The 22,112-nt window shown below is 28.5% G+C and overlaps 1 protein-coding gene across 1 annotated transcript; it reads right to left on the reverse strand.

Moving 5' to 3' along the window:
• Positions 1-5,984: 5,984 nt before the first annotated feature.
• LOC114717985 (transcription factor MYB8) lies at positions 5,985-8,251 on the reverse strand. Its single transcript, XM_028903234.1, has 3 exons — positions 7,990-8,251; positions 7,425-7,554; positions 5,985-6,856 (listed from the first exon to the last, which is right to left on the reverse strand). The coding sequence occupies exons 1-3, from the start codon at positions 8,117-8,119 to the stop codon at positions 6,367-6,369; spliced, it is 750 nt and encodes a 249-aa protein (XP_028759067.1). The 5' UTR covers positions 8,120-8,251; the 3' UTR covers positions 5,985-6,366.
• Between the last annotated feature and the right edge of the window lie 13,861 nt (positions 8,252-22,112).

Here is a 22,112-nt window from a genome sequence, read left to right on the forward strand (position 1 = left end):
CTTAAGGAATTTAATTTTTTATGACTTTAATTTGTAAATAATATAACTCGAATTATAAAATGAAAGTTTGACTTATAAATATGCAAGTTTTTAACTTGTAAATTTAAATTTTTGTTGAGACTTCTCTATATTTAATTTTTTTTTTTCACTTGAGACTTATGAGCAAATTTTTTTAAATTTTATGTTAATCAAATATAATACTGGAAAACACTATATTTTACTATTATATTGTCATTTCTCATGCATTCTCTGTTTTACCAGTAGAACGTGCCTAAGTAATTTTTAATTTTTGTAGTGTTTATATCATTTTATCGAGTTAGGAAAAATAAAACAAGTTGACTTTTTTAATTAAAAAAAAAAGCGCTGACTTTTATGATCCCTTCAACTTGTATATTTCTTCTTTCAGCCTAATTCTAGTTATGTGTTGACCTTAATATTTCTTTCTCCATCAACTCAAAGGCCTCACTTCCCAAAACTTGGACATGATCAAATTATTTAGAGAAGATTGATTAAAAATAAAAAAAATTAAACGAAAATGAAGAAAGGTGAGTGGAAATTCGAGCTTACAAATTAACATTAAATTTTGCGGATTTGTTTGTAAGGATATAAAGCAATGATTAGAGCTATGATGGTGATTTGTATGAGTTGTTGTTGCCTTGTATGAAACCCTAAGTTAGAATTTGGGGATTTTAAGTGTTATAAGGTTTATCCAACCTTAGGCATATTGCCTAGTGCGGCGACTTGTATGTTTGCATATGAAAATAAAAAATAAAAAAAGGACGTTGTTCATTTTCGTTTGTATTTTTGTGATCCATCTTATTAACAATAATATTAAAGGTAAATTAATTGTAATTGTTCCACGTGATGCGCTGTGTAGAACTATTTATATGCCAATTAAAGTTAATGGGACAAATGAATCAAAAGGTGGGGAGCAAACTGTATTAATGATTAGTTAACTTTGTTAATTCATTTGAAAAAAATGAAGCATGATGCATAAAGACGCGTGTTATATTAAACTATAATTAAGCAGACAAATTGCCATTAATCTAGTTGAACATTGTCTATATGTTTTTTTGCCTGCGAATATTTTCTATATTTAAATAGTATCATAAAAGATATGACGAGGAAGTGTTAATTGACTCCCTCCAATATTAAATATATAAGTTACCATTACGTAGCTCGTATATTAATTAATTAAAGGTAGTTTAACTAATCAAATATATTTTTTCAGGCAAAAAAAAAAAGCTAATCAAATAACATCATATGTGTGTTAAAGCACAATTATTTTTTCATATATTATGTTTAATTATAATAAATTGTTTATCTTTCTTCATATTAAATTGAAATATTTATATTCTTAATGCGATGATAACAAATTGTACTAACGCCCGGTTAATATTATGGACCCATTTAGAATAACTTATAAGTAACTTTTTAATCGTACTTTATAAAATATGAGGTAAACACGTTAGAGTAGTTTTATCTTGACTTGTGTAAAAAGTGCTTATAAGTGTTTTTTTAACGTTATTCCAAACATGTCCTATGTAGATTTAAGGTAAAAGAAAAGAGATTATCTGATTCATAAAAGTCGAGAAGATCAGATGAGAGCAATTAATAGTGTACGTTTGCCTTTATTGCAACTAATTGATTAATTCCCGTACCAAATTAAGATAATATGTAAATATATTCATATATTATCGTAAAAATAATAGTAAAATAATATTACTTCAAACCTAGTAAGGGAAGAAATATATATATATATATATATATATAATCCAAATCAGTCAGCCCGTCTAATATCGACTAGTTTGACAAATCGACTTGGATTAGCTTTTAATATTATGAATAATGGATGTTTTAAGCATTTTTCATTCACGAATCATCAATAGTGTAACTTATATTTTGAATTCCATAAACAATTCACCAGGTTTATAATAAATGTTATTTATACAAGCTCCATTCGAAACAGATCAGATCTAATCCTGGTGCGGCAAGAGCCAGCTGCTTTGTATCATTTATTTCTCTGTAATGATATATATATATATATATATATTCATTACAAGTAAATTAATTACACACATATATTTTGAGAGTATTTGAAATAGAAGAAAGAATATAATAAATTTCACATCTTGCAATAGATAATTTATCCCACACAGTATATTGTGAAAAAGTAAAAATTAGAGTGTCTAAATAATTACAATACGTAGGTAAAAAACATTAGATTCCTCTTGTTATATTTATAAGGTAAAGAGTATTTTTTTTAATATAATTCATTTTATTAAATTTATTACATTAATGTACAGTTTCACTCTTAATTTATTATTCTGTTAGTTGTTATTTTCTTAAAAAATATATTATATATATTTGCCAGCATATATATATATATATATATATTAAGGACAGTACTTAAATCCAGTTTATTATATCCATCATATTGAGTTTTTCAATTACACATACTATATCTCCTATTTTTGAAATAGTAACATTTAATTGTTAATCCACATTAAACAAAAGGACACACGATCATGTGTAATTGAAAAACTTGATATAATAAATATAATAAATTTGATATAAGTATTTTTCAGTATGGATAATAATAAAAAATATTAAATTTTAAGATAGAATTAATAATATTTAAAACAGAGTAAAATGAGATTGATCTATATTTTGTCAAGCTTTTATACGTTCGGGAAATAAAATAAAAATGAAATAAAACTAACGGAAATGAATATTTCTAAAAAAATCATATAAAATATAAAATATATTACTCACTGCTAGTCACTACCATGTACTAAATAGAACCTTGAAATTCTTGTACCGAAGAAAAAAGAACCTTGAAATTCTCAAAATTAATTGTTGATTGGCATGACTTGTAGGTGAGAATGGAAGAATCCAACTACCCCACAAATTTTTGGCCAAAAAAAAAAAAAAAAGAAACTACCCCACGAATTGGCAAACCTATCAATCACTGTATATTATCCAGACCCCATGCCCCACACACGCACCCATATCCATTTAGCTAGTCCAACTTTCCTTACAAAGTAATTTAATTAACAGGGAAGGTACGTGCGGAGTCACTTTGATAATTATTCTCATTATAGGGTAATTATATTTGTGATTATCTTATTTAAGAGATTTCACTTTTACGGTTGATCCACGATCAGTTGCAACATTTCTATGTCATCTAATTAAATTGGACTTGTTACCACAAATTTTTTTTAAGAAAATCAAGATTATTAACGTGGATAGCATTATTTTTTTATCATTAATTTATCAGTTAATTATGGTGTGTACGAGACTTTTTTTTTATGTATTTATTTACGTCCCAATTTTTTTCTCTCTTTCATGAAGCAGCTATATACATAGAAAATTATCTATTGCAAAAAGATCTACACAATAAATCTCGTACATTGCAGGAGATATATTCATAGACACAGTTTTATTGTTATTTTTCTGAAAAGTATGCATATTTATATATATTAAATAGGTGTGAAGCTGAAAATTTGTTAAATTTTAAAATGGAGTATAAATTTTAAAATTTTTCTTGACTAATTAAAAACAAACAATTAATTGGGTAATAAAAGGGTATTTTAGTAATCGTTTTGACACATTTGGATGGAGTGCCCCTTGGGGTGCGTGCATCTTTGCTTCGTTCTAAAATAACTATTGGTTATAGACATAATGTATTCGGAAAAAAATTAAGTAGCTAGATTATAGATAAATAATGTCACGTCTTGAACACCACAACTAAAAATCACGTTTATTATATTTATACTTTATTGATTTCGATATATAACAAATGGTCAAAAATCCGTACTCCCTAAATAGTGCTACGTCATTCCTTTTTTAATATAAGAACTAGTTTGATTTTCAATTTGGTCATAAATATAAGACCTCACACTATTTTATCTCTTATATTTATCATTTTTTCTAAAAAGGTCATTTTAGTAATTGCACATATTAAATGTCTTATCAAATAGTAGTTACAGTCAATACATATGATTAGTAAGAGTATTTTTTGGAAAACAACACATATTTATTACGAACAACTAACTTAACTAATTTTTTTAGTTTACTCGAATTAGTCAATTAGCTCTTATATTAAGAACCGGATATAGTATATTAATATAAAGATATCCGACTTGTTGGATAATTGTTGGATTAAAAGCAGGAAAAGAAGAAGAAGAAGAAAGGGATGAATTTTGAATTGCACGTGAATAAAATATGAAAAGATGTTTGCAAAAGACAATTAAAAAAGGTGAAATCAATGCAACTTTGGTGAAACGATCGAAGAAGCCATGTGACACTATAGGTGGCAATACATGAATGATATTAACGTGCACAGCTTTTACAAGTAATATCATAAAATCATGAAAAACTGAGGCCACAAGAATTGGCAAAGAAAAAACAGAAGATAAGGATATTTTCGAGGAAATTAAAAATATCCATAACAAAAGTACTGGTTCGTATAAATATATGGACGAATAATAATGGTAATACATATAGATAGATAGATATCTCTGTCAACAGTTTATTATTAGGTGCGTGTTTAAGAGAGCCATCGGTATCACATGTTCTTAAGTTCTTTGGCCAACATAAGACATATAGCTAGGTTGTCACCTACCACTTGTAATCGTGTGAAACTACAAATCAACAATAACAGCGACACACACCAATCATTCTTCTTCTTCTAGTCCCCTTTGAATGTTCGATCCACATACACAAACACATTCTTCCTTCATTCCCAATATTTCCACCTGGAAATTAGTTAAATATGTTGTAATACAATAATACATCACTTTTATTTAGTTATGACATAAGCATGATGATGATCTCGTATATCATTTCAATGAAAATATGAGGCTTTGATTATCTCATGTCAATATCGAAGGAATTTTCTTTCTTATTGAAATCTGTATGTATCGGTCGCATTTCCTGTCCAAATTCAACTCAAATAAATATATCCAACAGAATTATCATTTTTATTAACAAATGTGAATGTGTTATATAATTTTATATGATCATACTCTCTTTCCCAATTGTCAAATCATCATATCAACATATATACCAGAGTTTGATTAGAAAAGGATAGCACCAGTTTCAGATTATTGTTTTCATCCTAATTATTATATACTCTCTCTTGTCCTGAATATGAGAGCTAGTTATGTGATTTATTTTAATCTAAATATAAAACTTTAATCTATTTTATTTTCTAATTTTATAATTTTTTTTTATCTCAAACCATTTATATTGATTGCACACCTTAAAGAACTTATCGCTAAAATATAATTTTAAATATAAGAGACAAGGTGGATTATAATATCACTCACCAAGTGTTAAAATCTGGTTTTCTCGGTACTAATTAAGTATGCTATATAAGAGCTGTTTCAGATTTGTTAGGGAAATATATTATCACCTCTAATTAATCTTCCACCGGCTGGATTAAAATACGTGTACACGTGTCCTAAAATTAGCAGTAACAGATCCAAGGATTAATATATCTTAGTTAAAAGTTAACACAAAATAATATAGCAATCATTATAAGAAAAAGGTCGGGGGAAAAAGTTATGGATGATGTTCATGTAATCATTTTTACATGATTAGCCCTAAATAATTATAAAATGAAATCAATCTCAGGGTTTGTATGGCCCAGAAGATCTCAGAATTCACTTTTTACATTTTCATACGAAACTTGATTATAAAAATACATATAGGGGCAAATTCAAGTACCAATACAGTGTTTGGATCTTTTAAGAAATATGAAGAAAGATTTCCTTTCCTACTAGTAGGAATCATTGATCCTGTCTTTTGTTACGACTTCAGACTTCAGAAAGAGAGAAGAATCCGAAAATATTACTCAAATTCAAGCTATGAATATCATATTATTATGTAGTTTAATTTCTGCAGTAAACATGAACAAGCACTTTAATATAATATAATATATCTTCATGATAACACAGAGTAAAATAAAATGCAAGCACTAGGAAACAAAAAATTGAGTTATTCATTATGGTAATCACTTTTACATGAATAACAGTAAATAATTATAAGTACAAGTATGTTTAAGATTCGGTGGAAACAATCTCAGGTTTTACTCAGAACTAAAATTTCCAAGCATATCCAGCACTCCATAAGCAGCAATTCTGCCTCTTATTACCAGTCCATATGAAGAACTTCCAACTTCTTACAGGACAAGAAGAATTCATTATCATCAGTTTCTCCTGCAATGTTATAAAAGCCTACCCCACTTGTTATACTTTGATTAGAGAAACCCGATAGCAAACACGTAAAACCTATACCGGATCTACCCGAATTCCATCGGATTAGCGAAGTTTCTGTACTTGGTGATGATAAATTTATTGATCACTGAAACAGAAGTAGGGTTGGAGAGCAGGATGCTAATTGCGTAGGCCTTGGTGACTTCGATTCATGATGATGAATCGGCTTTTGGTCGTCTTCATAAGCAGAACTAGCGGGTATGGTTGAAGGAATGTTGATTGTGAGATCAAGGTTTAGATCAGGCAAGCTAGAGGACTCATCTTCCAAGCCACTTGCAGCATCTGAAACTTGTTCATAATTATTAATGTCGCCACCACTACCACCAGTTTTAGGCTTATTTGTTGGCTTAATGTTGTTCTTCTTCTTCTTCTTGGCATCTTTGGGTAATTTCAAGCCTGATGATTCTGAGCTACCAGACGTTGTTTGATTTTGAAGAGAAGGAAATTTGTGACTCAGTCTGTGATTATTTGGGTCGATTCCCATGTTGATGAGCTTCCTTCTCAGGTGAGAGTTCCAGTAATTTTTCACTTCATTGTCTGTCCTTCCGGGTAATCTTCCAGCTATCAGAGACCAACTATACAGAAAACAACAAAATCACAACGTTAATAACCATTAATCAAAGCTTTTGATGCTTAAAAATCCATGCTTTTTGCATATCTAATATACTTGTAAGAGTGATTTAATCTATCAAGTTCAAATCGTAGGTAAAAGTATCCTTCTGGATAGTACAGAGAGAGATACATACTCAAATGGGAATAAATGATAGAGGAATTCATTAACTTGTTGTACTCAAAGGGACAATATACTAGGAAATTAAAGCATAATTTAGATATTAAGGTGCAATTTAAGGAGATAACATGCACAGTTAAAATTAATGCTCTTCATTTATCTTTTCTTTGCATGCCAATATCAAATGAAAATTCATACAGAATTACCAAGGACGGATTCAAGAAATAAAGAGATCGAGGTCTGAAGATTCAGTCTCCTCATAAATTATTTCTGGATCCGTCCTTGTATATATGCAAAGGAGATATTTTAGATTGTTTGATTACCACTTAACTCTATATATTATTTGCTTTTAATTTTCATAGCTCTCTGTTTTTCTTTTAAAGTGTAGTAAGGGTTATGCTATGAATTCTCACCGGTTGCCAAGCAGGGCATGAAGCTTGATGATGAGATCTTCCTCATCTTCAGCAAAGTTGCCTCTTTTAAGGTCTGGCCTTAGATAATTTATCCACCTCAGCCTGCAACTTTTGCCGCAGCGAAGTAAGCCTGACAAAAAAAAAACCAAAATGTTATTAAGCGTATATATCAATTATATGAACCCTTAATTTTTCAATTAATCAAAATATAACAACTTAAAACACACGGGGAGTCTTTCTTAACATAAGAAATTGACATACACAAAACCCCTCAAAACATAAATAGGGATTTCCACGATACCTAATCCCCTACGAATTGCAATTCCCTATAATTAAAACCCAGAAAGAGAAAGGGCTAAAAAAGAAAACCATATATTAAAATTTAAATTTGTCCGCTCCCTACAGCTTTTTGTGAAAATGAATGTGACACAATGAATATGCATATACTTTGCAGCAGCAACAGAACCAAATTCATCAAGGACATAGTCAATTTTCGTATACACATTCACAATACACACACACGCACACAGAGGTATAGCGGGGGTTGAAAAGGGAAGAAAAAAACCTGCAGCTTGAGGAAGAGTGCGCCAGCAACCCTCGCCATGTTTCTTGATGTAATCAATAAGCTTCTGGTCTTCTTGTTTAGACCAAGCTCCTTTGTTCATGTCTTGCTTATCACAGCAAGGCTTCCTCATGTTCCTAATCCTTCTGGTCTCCTCCTCTTTCCTCTCTCTGCAACTAGTGCTTTCTTCAAAAGGCCAAATCAAACCCTAGTTAGCGAGAACAACTATGGGAACAAGAGAAAGAGAGAGCCGGGGGGGGGGGGAGAGATCTTGAGAGTACAACACAGAAACGGTGGTGGTGGCCTGGTGGGGAGGGGGCGATAAAGGTGAAGGAGAGGGAGTGAATATTATATATTAGGGTTGTAATTGGGAAGAGAAAGGGGTTGACTTGGACTGGTGGTTTTGGCCATCTGTTACTGCATGTGTTGTTGACTGAATCTGCCTTCTACTCACCAAGAAATGAAGAGATGTGTTGTTTTGGAAATAAAAGTTGGTGGGCGTCGTTGGTTGGCTCAAGTTTGCCGGTTAAGTATCAGTCAATATCTCTCCCTCAATACTCCTACAACGTAACGCAGGCTTTATGGGATTCTTTGTCTGGAACCTCTGTACATGACCTCGTATTGAGTTTGAGTTCGATAATGCATAGTACACAAAAGGCACATCTAATATACAGCTCATTCTTTTCTTTTCTTTTCTTTTTCCTTGGGGATATTTGAATTCGATCTACAATATCTATTCTACAAATTATTTTTTCCTCTTAATATTTGAAAATTCGCGACATTTATTTTTCTTGTATTAAAAGAATTACCAGACTCATTTTAACCAAAAAAATATTTATTATCTATATAATATAATTAGTATGAAACACATTATATTAGCTTTAAATATTTTTTTAGTTTAAAATAAACTGAAATTATTATTTTAAGGCTAAATTATATATAATCCCTGAGTTAGCGGATGACTTAAATTTTAGGAAATAATAATATTAACATATAATTCAAATTTTAATATTTTATTTGGGCATGAACACGTTATACTTTGTTATTCAAATAACGAAATAATATCAAGTACACAAACTCTCACTACTACAACAAAAAAAACATTTAAGGGAAGACCAACATCTATGCCATTGACGTAAAATGTAGAGGATTTCACAGTGGTTTAAGAACCGCTGTGGTATGTGACTTTTCACTGTGGTTATGTAAATAACCACCGTGAAATTTTTTTTAAATTTTAGTTTACGTTTCACCCTACTGATCAGAATGAAACGGGAGAACAAAATCTTGAAAGAAGTCTCTCACCAGTTAAAAGCATTATAATGGAACAAATATAGATTCTTTCCCGCCGTAATAGCATCACTTAGCTTCACCTTTAGCCACTAGATCGAAACCACTAAGATTTAATAAAGATAAAATCAAAGACTCAGATCTGATAAAATCAAAGACTCAAATCTGCTAAAAACCAGATTTCTTTAAACTCATATTAAACATCATATTTTTAACCAAAGAAAATAATCATATGAAACCACAAAAACTATGAAATCCACGGAAAGAATGGAGGTGAACAACTCACAAATAAGAATGAAGAGGATGAGGCAATGGCGACGGTAACAACGAAAGCAACGGTGATGGAAGAATATGGCGGAAATAATAGAAGCAATGGATAAACGCCGAGAAATGTAAGAGGAGGGAGAAAATCGAGTGAGGATGGTATGGGGGACTATGAGCTCTAACTCTGAAAAGTGAAAATTATCACGCGATGGATTTTGAAATTCTGATAGACTTTTTACGGCGGTTATTTAAAAAACCACTGTTAAAAGTATTTTTTACAGAGGTTATTTAAAAGTACACTTATAATTACAGAAATACCACTGTCATATTTTTTTACAATGTTTTTTCTAATAACCGCCATAAATTAGCATCGTGAAAACTCTTTTTTGTAGTAGTGTCTCAAGTTTAGAGGGTTAATTATTAAATTTTAGGGTTAAGAAAGTAATTTGCACATAAAGCAAAGTTTAAGAGCGTTGCACATAGTTTAGCCAAATTTTAAACACAAAATATAAACGCACCACCTCTTTAACTAATTTACACGAGCTACGATTAAATGTAAAAGGCTGACAGAAAAGATTGATTAAATGTTAAAGTACCCTTAATTAAATACAAATACACAATAAATTCTAAACCAATCTTACTCATCTCTTTTTTTGCCTAAGTATAGGTATTTTCTTATTATGAAAACAATCATGTTCAAAGTATTATTAGGTACTAAACGTGGGTATCTCTCCTAACAAAAATTTGAATATTGGTTCGTCATGTTGTAAGGAACTAACTCTTTTTGTTAAACCTAAAATTCACAATCTTACCCATCTACCACAACCTTCACCATGATCAATCAATATCCAGGGAACTATTTTTAAAAAATATTAATTGCTTTATAGATTTTGCAAAATGACTTATGAATAAAAATATAAAAAAATAATAAACATGACTTATTGATATGAACTAATCGACAGATTATAATTGAAATATATTTTGAACAGTTATTAGGATGGAGAGATTAAAAGCATAGCATAAGGTGAAAAAATAGCATCATATCATCAAGTGTGTATATATACTATATTAAATGCAAGCAAGCATGATACTCCTAAAATATATCCATCGATTTCAAAACTTTACTAGAGATCATGGATCAGAACAAACTAGTGATAAATCGCCTTCTTCCTCTTCTTAACTTATAGAAAAAGACTTGTAACTTTACCATTGCCCTTTGCCCCACTTCTCGGCCTCAACTTTATCCTCTTTGTGAATTATGCAATAATTTTTTTTTTCGGTATCATGTACGAACTTCTAAAATATATCCATGAATGATGACAACATAAATTTCAAAAGTTCAACCAAATGATTGTGTTGCGTAAAAAGATTTGCTATCTTTTGCAAAAGGTTGATAGTTCGAATAACGTAACCTTATAGAGAGGGGGGAAATGCTAGAGAACTGCCCCGGTTAGTATCGTTTATATTTCAAATTGTGATTACAAAAGAAATAACATTATTATATATAAATCTAGTAATAGAAAACTACATAATATAATCTTTGATACTTTAAGTTTGCTCTCATTTTGATTTCGATTTTAGTCTATTAAGTTTCAAACAATATAATAAGTTTTGGTCCCTCAAAGGATAAACTGATTAATATTTTTATTGAATTATAAAAACTAATATTTTAAATAAAAAAACTTAAGGGACTCAAATCTATAGTTTGAAATTTGAGAAACTAAAACCAAAATAAGAGTAAATTTGAAGGAACAAAAATTATATCAAACCTAAATATATATTCTAAAATAACATATGAAATCTTCACTCTTCATCAACGTCCTTTTCTAGTTTTCTGTACGCTAATGAAAATCGGGGGAAGATCTCTGATAGAAAATTACATTTGTCTCGCGACGTAGTTGACCTTATCTGCAGGTGTATAACGTGGAGAAAAGTACCTTTACCAAAGGTGATCAATACTCTTATCCCTAATTACAAATTCCCTTCAGAGATTATTAGGATTCAATGATTCTTGATAAAGCTTAGGGTTATGATGTTAAAAATAATACTCAGGTCTTTAATATAAGACATCATTAACTAATTTGAATAGATTAAGATGTTAGTTAAATTAGTTAATATGATATGTTTTTTTTTCTAAGATACCCTAAGCATTTGTCTTCATTTCCTCCATCCCCCTCCTACTTTGTTATTATTGAGAGAATATTAATAGGTTCATTTGAGAAAAAATTGATAAACATATAAAATAGGTATTATATATAGGACCAATATAAATTTTTCAATTAGGTCCTACATTAAAAACCGGAGAAGTATTAATTACATCATATACCATGATGATGTCGATCTCACTTGCGTATCAAAATTTTAATATCCAAAATTAGTATTAGAATCCTCGTTCTGTATAAGTTTCTCAAATTAATTATATTCATACACACACACTGAGGATACTATATATGCAGATTCGTTTTATTAATTAGTTAATTTCCAAGAGAAATTGCAGACAGTCTATATATTTTCTAATAATAAGATCATTAATAATTATATATGAAATATAATGTATCCACATTGTGCCTTTAATTTAGTCTCTCTGTCCATCTAAAGTAGCAGGGATTGCCGGTTGAAAAAGAGTTTAAACAGTTTAATTGGTGGGATAATCAGTCACATGGTTCTGTGTTGACTGGTAGTTTTCTTGGCCATCCTCTTTCTCATAACCTGTATTCAATATCTAATAATCCAACTTAATTACAGGTTTGACCCCATCGCAAATACTAGTATATATAACACAAAAGCCACTAATTAATTTGCATGGTCCTAATGAAATATATCTGGACTCAAATTTTCATAGCAAGCTATAAGCTTTGTTATGAAAAAAATTTACTTTTTTTTTTTTTTAATTTGCAAGTACTAACTTCCCAGAGGACACGATTGGACTACCACTACGTAATCAGTTAGGTCAAGTAAATACTTGATATGCTTTAAGCAATAAGTTTAAGGGTTTAAATTTTGCGGATGGAAAACAATCACGTCAGAAATGTTATTTTCATTTAGATTCAGCAATGTTTAAATCTGCTAATCCATTAATATTAAATATCAGATAATGGCATTGTATTTAACCCAAAAAAAAAAAATCAGGCAATGGCATACAAAAATTAAAACATGTACGTATAATAACATAAATGGTGAGATCAGTGCAGAAGTTTGGTTGTTGAAAATGTATATTCAATATTCATTCAGTAACAACAACCATATCCAATAGTTCTTCTTCTTTCTTTTTTTTAATACGTATCGAAAGATATAATTAATTTTCAGAACCTCTTTACCAAAAAAAAGATCGTGGCTATTATTATAGAAATAAATTGCTAAAAAAGATTATATTTTTATTATATACATATATATTCTTTTTGGACAGTACAAAAGTTAAATTAGCAATGGTAAATTTTATGAAGTAAAAGAGAGCTGTGGTTAATTATGATTGGAATACATGACAAATTAAATAAATTCAGTTTTCGGCGTTTATGTGCAATTAGGATTCAACGGTACATGTTAGGGTTAACGGTAGAAGATGTTACGCACATAACCACATTTTTTTGGGATAATGTTCTTTCTATGTTGTTTCCTTTCTCTTGGACTGTTTCAATGTAAGCTATTTTTGTAACTCAATTACCATACGGAAAGAATGAATTACACCAAAATGTGAAGTGGATAGCCATGACCAACTTAGCAATTAAAAAAACTCTCTTGTAAGTAAGAAATTGTAGGTTTAATCTTTTTTATAGTTTCAGACCATTAATCTTTATCCCTCAAAATTAAAAAAAATGTTACAGCAGACACTATTGAATATTAATTAAAAAAATGTCCGGTAGATCCATACTTTTTAATTTCGTCCTCTTTCTTTGCCCTTCACCTCCCGGGCTTCATGCGGGTTTTTGTTGTTGGACCACGTCAGCACAGTTGTGTACGGTAGCAAAGGGGTTACATGTGTACAGGTGACAAATTAATATGACCAAAAGCTACCATTAGGGTTGGGTCTCGGGAAAATGACTTTCTTTATAATATAATAAATTAATGTTTAAATTCTTGTTAGAAAAACTGTTTACAACATCTAAAATACTATTTTCTCCAATAAAAAATACTCATGTTTACCAAAAAAAAAAAAAAAAGCTAAGCGAATAACACTGTGAATTAGGGGCGAATACCACGTTTCAGCGTTGACTGTTAGTTTTCCGGCTTATTATTCCCTTTTCTCGTATTTTTTCTATCCTAAATATAAAATTTATTTGAGAATTTTTTTATCCTGAATATAAAATCTCATTTTTCTCTTCTTCTCATATTAAACTTTTCTCATAATATTCTTGTCTGTTGGGATATTTTATATCCTAAATGTAAGCCTTTGATACAATTTATTATTTCTCATATTTAACATTTTTTAAATTAATTTATCTAACTTATAAACTCATAAATAATATAGTGTCAGAATTAATTTATTTAATTTTTTAATCTACTCAAATTAATTTAATAATTTTGCTTTAAAAATCAGAGGAGTACATATTAATTACAAATAATTGTTGTGAATACGAAAGTAATTTATGTGGATATTCATCTCCCATATCTTTCATCATACTTCTTGAAGCTTACGAACCACTATTATAACTTAAACTAGTAAAAATTATATATGCCACTTTGGTCCTTATTATTTATTATTTGTATGAGTTTTTTACATACCAAAAAGAGCATTAAATATATAAAATTTTTCATTTTTGCTTTTATTAAGGAGAACATTATATACTATTATATTTTCTCTCACACATTTCCTCCATTTTCACTTTTACTGTAGTTAATAGGGGTATAATTGAAAATGAATCATTAAGAAGAATACAAGTGATAAATAAAAAAGACCAAAATTTCTCTCTATAAATGACAAATAATGAAAACTAGAATGTTACACCGTTGTGACTTTTGTGGTTCTTATTCTCATAACATAAAATGTAAATTATGATCCATTATCCTACGGTAAAGTATAACGCGAGTTATTGGTTGCGGCCGTGGGAATCAGTACAATAATGAATGTTAAGTTTATTGGTATTAGTAACGCCGGTTGGTTGGCAAAAAAAAAAAAAAGTGACGTGGTTAAATGAAGTAAAATGGACTCAATTTTATAGCATAAGAATTTAAAATTCAAACCTTGTGGAGGACAAAAAATAAAAACTACTTTGACTGGATAATATAAAATCCTATCTTCAATTTTTTTTTGGTGAATAGTACAAGGCATTTAGCCTATCTTCAATTTTTAATATAAGAGTTAGTTAATTAATTTGAGTAGATTGAAAAAATTTGTTAAGTTAATTATTTGTATTAGCTAAGTAGGCATTGTTTTTTTTAGAATACCTTTACTAATTATGTGTATTAACTAGAACTACTATATGATAGAATCATTAACATGCGCAACTACTACAATAATTATTTTAAAAAATAGATAAATATAAGAGATAAAATGAATTAAGATCCTATATTTATGATTAAATTAAAAGTTAAACTAACTCTTATATTAAAAATTGGAGGTAGTATAAAATAATTTTAACGTCTTTTAGTTTCTTAGAAAAAAGATATTTTAATTTTAGGAGAATTACAATAAAGTGTTAAAAAAATAATTATAAAATAAGTTTTAAAAATTATAATTTTTTATTATAAAATTTATCATTACAAGTTTTTAAAATTATTATTGAGACTTTTTAATAATTATTTTTTAGGGTTTTTTTTTGGTAATTTTTTTTTTAATTTTAGGACATGAAGAACATGTTCACGTGGTGATTCAGTACGAAAGTTTGGTTATTAAAATATTCAACACTAGTGGCCAAAAAATGTACTTTTAACTTCAAGAGCGTTTTCAACATACATCAATCTCATTGGATATTGAGTCAATGTGTATAGCTTATAAATAAGCCACTTACAATAATTTTAAAATTTATTAACTTTTATTTAAAATTTAACAATTTTTTAATTTTATTTCTATTTAATATATATTATACCTCATATAAATAAAATCAATACAATAATAAATTAGAGATAAAATTTATATCTATATAAACAATTTTTCTCGGTGTCTTATTTTAAAAATATCTTCTATCTGTCTTATAAATAGGATTAGAGGAGTATCTGTTTAAATGATGTTTCAGTGATATACTTTCTTTATTTGATTTAAAGATTTAATTATTGTTTAGAACATATTTTTCAAAATAATCGTGCCTATTATACAATTAATCAACTGAAAGAGCATTTGTACTTTTACATATCCATTCTCATTATGTGGTTATTAAATTTGCAGCATTTTGTCTCAACATAGTATATAATTTGTTAGAGAGAGCACACTTAAAATTTAATATTAGTATTAGTTTATTTAGATGTAAATTTTATTAATAGTCATTTAATGTTATATCAATGTTTTAATATAATTGGGTAAACTTTTAGTTTGCACGAAGCAAACTCAAGTTGAAGACGTGTACTGTCAAAGTGTGAATATAAAATAAAGAGTCAAGAATTTATAGGGAACCATAGATACTATTTTAAATATATCGTGAAAAATAAGGCTTTTTTCTTTTGGATTTGATATTATAATTATAAATACTCAAAAAATGATAACCAGAGTTGACTCAAAAGGTGAAGAATTTAAAGGAGAATTCTGGGTGGGGCTGGTAAATCGTAAATCGGGGTTCGAATTCTTCCAAAAGCCAACTAGTAATGTCTCACTTGGTGGGGACATAAATTTTCAACTAGATGAAATTGCTTTCAATTCAAGATAATGTAACAATCCCCTATATTCAACTCTTGTTGGTATCTGATCTCCACTTCCCAATGTCTTCCTGCACCTCTTTAACAACAATGTCCTCAATAAATAAATAAATAAATACTTAAATCTTATTCTCTCCGTTCTTTATTATAAGAGACGAATAACCGAATTACGTTGATAAAAAAGCTGTTAAAATTAGTTAAGAACAATCAATGTGTAAAAAATATAATTTTTTTTCAAAAATACCCTCATTAATAAGGAGAGAGAGCATGAAAGAAAACAATTAAATTATTGAAAGAAAGAGAAGTAGGAGGGAGGGAGAGTGTGAGTTGGAGACAATAAATATGGGTAAAATAGGAAATCAACACAAAAAAATAAAGACAACTTTTAAGTGTATCTTATATATAGGAACATGCCATAAGCATCAAATGTCTCTTATAATAAGGAATGGAGGGAGTAGCAAGTTACTCTATGTCCATAAAAAGAAAGTTATTTTAAATAATTTTATGCTATACAAAATAAACATGTGAGAGAGATTTTATCTTATCAAACACAAAAATACTTTTAAAAAAATGTTTTTAGTACCATAATCTTTATTAAATTAGGATAAATGTGTGATTTTATTACTGATCTTATTTCCTATGCGAAATTTTATCCTTGATCTTGTTATATCCTTGATTTTTGTTTTTGGTGCAAATTTTTTCATGATTTTTTTGATGTAATTTTATCCATGATCATTGGATGAAAGGTAAAATTGCATTAAAAAACATTAGGGTAAAATTGTATTACTAACAAAATTAGGGATAAAATTATACTTAAGAAATAAGATGAATGTTAAGCATCTATCCCTACTTAACATGAACAAATAAAATTAGTTAGTTTAATTAGATTTATCTAACAAATCATTTTTCTTTAAGATTTATCCTTATTTAATTGTTGGCGTCTTATCTTTTGAATTTTAGATTTTTTCTCACATTTTATTTAACGAGAATGTAATTAAATTGCCTTATAAAATAGAAAAAATTGCTTCCAATTCAAGATAATACAATTCTTTATTGAATCGAACTTTTGTAAACATTCTCGGTCTCTAACAATAAAAAAAAAAAAAAGATCTTCAAAAAAATAATTATTATGAAATTATAATGACATGTGAACGGTTGTTATTTATTTGTTTATTATGACTAGAATCTTTTAATAATTACTCTTTTAGTCCTACTTATAAGGTAGAGAGAGAAGATTTTTTTTAGTCCTATTTATAAATCATTTTATTAAATTTCTAACATAAATATATTATTTTGTTATTTATTTACTATAGTATAGATAGTTATTCTTTTAAAAGGTGTATATATTAAACATGAATAAAATTAAAAAATTGTTATATTTTATAAAAAAATAATATAATTTAAAATTTTACTTGATTTGTATGAAATATGTTGAAAGTATTTTATATGTTGAAAGTGTTTTATAAATAAGATTTAAGGAGTGTGTTTTCTTTTATGTAATTATTGTCAAATACTCCCTCCGTTCCTTATTATAAGAGACAAATAACCGAAGTACGTTGATCAAAAAAACAGTTAAAATTAGTTAAGAACAATTAATGTGCAAAAAGTATCATTTTTTTCCAAAAATGCCCTCATTAATAAGGAGAGAGAGCATGAGGGAGAACAATTAAATTATTAAAAGAAAGAGAAGTGGGAAGGAGGGAGAGTGTGAGTTGGAGATAATAAATATGGGTAAAATAGTAAATCAACATAAAAAAGTAGAGACAACTTGTAAGTGTCTCTTATATATAGAAACATGCCATAAGCATCAAATGTCTCTTATAATAAGGAACGGAGGGAGTAATTAATTAAAAAATAGTGAAACCTAGGCTGTTAGCTAGGTTGGTGCGCATGGGTGTTGCATTTAGTGTTGTGAAAGGGACATGGCACGATATACAGAGAATGGCGGGAATCGCGTGGGCCCATGAAAAGGTCTGAGCATCTGAGTCATTCACAAGTCACAAGCCGAATGAAGGAAGCACCTTTGGATTTGGATAAACACGAAGAGAGACTGAGGAAGAAATAGATATGATTAATGACACCTCATCTACATGTACTCCTCCTGTCAACTTATTTACAAGAAAAAAAAAATAGTTATAAGGTATTGAGCACAATTTTTTATGTAAATATATAATTTTATTTTTCATTTATTATTATAACTTTATTTTCATAAGGTATAATATATATTAAATAAGTATAAAATTAAAAAGTTATTAAATTTTAAATAAGAGTTAATGAAATTTAAAGTTTTTTTTTTGTTTGTGTGAAATATGTTGAAAGTGATTTATAAACAGAACCAAAACAGTATGTATGTATAACTTTTTTATAAGTAGTTTTTAAATCATGATTTACAAAATATGAAACATATGAAGAAAGTTTAAGTGATGCTAAACAAACACTATCTCAATACTCCTATAGTCTTATTTATAAGATAGAGAGAAGATATTTTTTGATCCTATTTATAGGGAGTTGAGAGAAATTTTTTGCATCGATATACAATTTTACCCCTCATTTATTATTATATTAATTTTGTTTACATAAGATGTAATATATATTAAATAGGGATAAAATTAAAAAATTACTAATTTTTAAATGAGAGTTTAAAATTTTTCTCAAGTGTATAAAATATATTGAAAGTGCTTAGGATCAGAGGATTATCATCAACCCCTCCAATCACATCCTCGCACCCAACTTTTGGGTTTGGACTTTTTGCTGAGCTTGTGATTCTTGTGCCCCTCACCGGTCTGATTTGTGTGAATTGTAATTAATATCAGCACTTCATTAATTTCAAAAGTGATTTTTGAAATAAAAAAATCAGTTTGTGCTAAATACTCCTCATATCCTTAATATAGGACCCAATTCTTAAGTTGGTTTTAGTCCTAAATATAATATATATTTATCATATTTATTAATTTTCTCTAAATTACTCCTATGGATATTCCCTCAACCATAATCAAGTAGAAGAGGGAGAATGAGGTATTAAGAAAGATGATTATGGTGTTTTAGGAAAAATGTGTCACTTTTTTTATGATTAACTAATTTACCTAACTTCCTTAATCTAATCAAATTAGTTAAATGGGTCTTATATTAAGGATCGGATGAGTATAATTTTCGAATTACTTATTGAAATAGCTCTTCATTCTTCCTTTTGATGAAATAGCTCTTCATTCTTCCTTTTGAGATTAATTTTTTTATATTTTGTAGAAGATAGTCTTTTTTCTATTTATTTTAGCAACTTGTAAACTTTGTTGATTTTAATATATTATTCTTTGCATAAGAAATAATATATTATTTTTCCTTTTTTAAAAAAAAGAATTACTTATGAAAAAGAGTTTTTTAAGCCAAAAACTCGGGTTGAAGTTGAAACAAGTTTTTAACTTTATCTTTTTACACACTTGAAGTTTGAAGGTTTTCAAACTAGCTTCTCAATGTATCATTTAAAACACATTTTTATCAAACTGATCTTAAATAAAAAGCACATTGAAATATAAATCACACATACTGATTTACTTTTATCTTAATTTTAATTTGCAAAGCAAATTAATTGGGATAAGAATCCCTATTTCAAACGATAATCCCAACAAACTCTAGTTTAAGAACATGTTACATTTTATTCCTATGCCTTGTTTCAAACATTCACATGCCTCAGTCTTTCTCATAATTTGTTTTGCTCATCACATGAGTCGTTTTTACTAGTAATCCGGCTTAGATTTAATTTAAAACATTTAAATTAAGTTTTTTGCTTTATATTTTTGTATCAAGAAAAATTCGTTTAAGATAGTATAGTTAATTTTTTTTAGGTTTAATTAGTAGTACTAGATATTAGGTGGTTTATTAAAAATATGACATTATGAAAAATTAAAACGGTTAGGCTTAAATTTATCACATAAATCTGAAATTTTCAAATTGAATTTAAAATATGTATTGTCAATTGAAGGAATTCAATCTCAACCAAATAAAGTTAATAATATAATGTTGCTAAGAAATTTGTCACATGGGCGAAAGGAAGAGTGAAAAAGAAAAGACCACATATATTCCTTGTCTTTTTATAATTTATTTAAGGACTTGTTTGGTTAAGATAACAGAAAGGAAGCCTCTTTCCTCGCATCTAATCATTTCCCTAAAGTGTAACTTTCTATGATTCTCTTATAAGCTTAGCCATGTTTTTTGTATACTCCTCTGTTTGGTATTATGAGATTATTTTAACTAAATTATATGATTTAAGAAAGCAGTTAAAATTAGTTAAGATCAATTAATATGTAGCAAATATAATTTTTTCAAATGTACCCCTATATATAAATGAGTAAACGTGAGAGAGTAATAGTGAAATAAATGAAGAAAGAGAATATATTAAATTAGAGGTAAAATAGGTAATAATACATTAAATACTCAAACAAATTCAAAGATGATCTTATAAAAAGGAATAGATCCATTCAAAAAATTAGATCTTATAACAACAGAAGGATAAAGTATAATTTAAACACATATATACACACAAACATATAAACATGCCAAGTTCGAGTTCTGGATCTTATCCAAACTTAAAAAGTCTAACTAGAGCATCATTTGATCCCTTTAATTTTTTTGTTTAGAAAATGGAGAATCAACATATATAGGTGCCTTATATCAGCATCAAAGGAACCTTTTCATGTGCTAGAGAGTTTGTCAGATGATATCCTTAGGATACTATAAATTATTATTGTATGTTACTGTTTATTCTTATTCCTTTGCCGTGGTTTCCTTCTGTTTGATTCGTTTTCTTTTGTTTGGTTCATTATTGGGTTCCAATAAAAAGTCAAAAGTTGATTCCCAAACACACCACCATGTGACTATTAATCTTCTATCTTCCTAGCCCATAAGCTCACCAACTACAGTAATTGACTTTACTTAACCATATCTACCAACCATAATTGTGACCAATTAGGGCGCGTTTGATCAAAATGTGGTTCACATGCTCTAATTTAGCAATAAATAAGAAAGTTTATCTTAATTATTTGTATTCGTTTTGAAAAATTACCAAAAGCTGAAAAAAAAAATCAGTTCAATGAGAGTAATTTGGTTCAAGCGGTCGTCATAGTCAGAATTCAACTTTTATGTCTTGATTCTGTTTCTATTTCCTCCGTTTTAAACTCGTGACTCTAAAAGAACAAATCAAACCAGCTAATTACATGCCAAAAATAGTTAAAAAATTAGTAATATATCAACTTTTCAAACCTTTGAATTTCTAGATTTTTTTTTTGTTCTAAAAAAATTAAAATCTCCGCCTATCTTTGGTCTAGTTGGCCACCTAATCAGGTTAGAAATTTTGCCATCATCCGACCGCATTATGTGATGAATGTATAATTTTTTAAGCTCTCTAACCAAGCCTCTGACTGAAGAAAAACCTAACCCAAGTAATCTATACCATTGGATTAACTGAAAACAAATGTTTCCACTCTTGATTTAAAGGATATGTCAAATCTTAAAATAATTACGTCGGCCACAAGCGTATGGAATCGAATGTAAAAATCAAGATATATTATTAATAACTTATGAATAATACACAATTTATTATAAATCACATGCATTTGGATACCATAGAATTCAACAAATTTGTATCTCATTCTTTGCAAGCCATTTGAAATAATAGCATACATGGCGTCCTGCACTTGCTTAAGACGGATGACTTGTGTTGCTACTAATTTAACCTGGTCCCACTTTATATGTGTTTAGAATAACTTATAAATAATTTTTCCAATCGTAATTTATAAGTA

The sequence above is a fragment of the Neltuma alba genome, unplaced genomic scaffold (genome assembly GCF_004799145.2).
Source record: "Neltuma alba isolate B1F8T4 unplaced genomic scaffold, ASM479914v2 tig00011785_pilon, whole genome shotgun sequence".
NCBI classification, from domain to species: Eukaryota; Viridiplantae; Streptophyta; class Magnoliopsida; order Fabales; family Fabaceae; genus Neltuma; species Neltuma alba.

Bases quoted from the DNA above. Each gene is read 5' to 3' on its own strand.
- LOC114717985 (XM_028903234.1), bottom strand. From the start codon at position 8,119: ATGAGGAAGCCTTGCTGTGATAAGCAAGACATGAACAAAGGAGCTTGG. The intron at 7,555-7,989 runs GTTTTTTTCTTC...TTTTTTTGTCAG, and splicing joins CACTCTTCCTCAAGCTGCAG to GCTTACTTCGCTGCGGCAAA. The intron at 6,857-7,424 runs GTGAGAATTCAT...TTTTCTGTATAG, and splicing joins CATGCCCTGCTTGGCAACCG to TTGGTCTCTGATAGCTGGAA.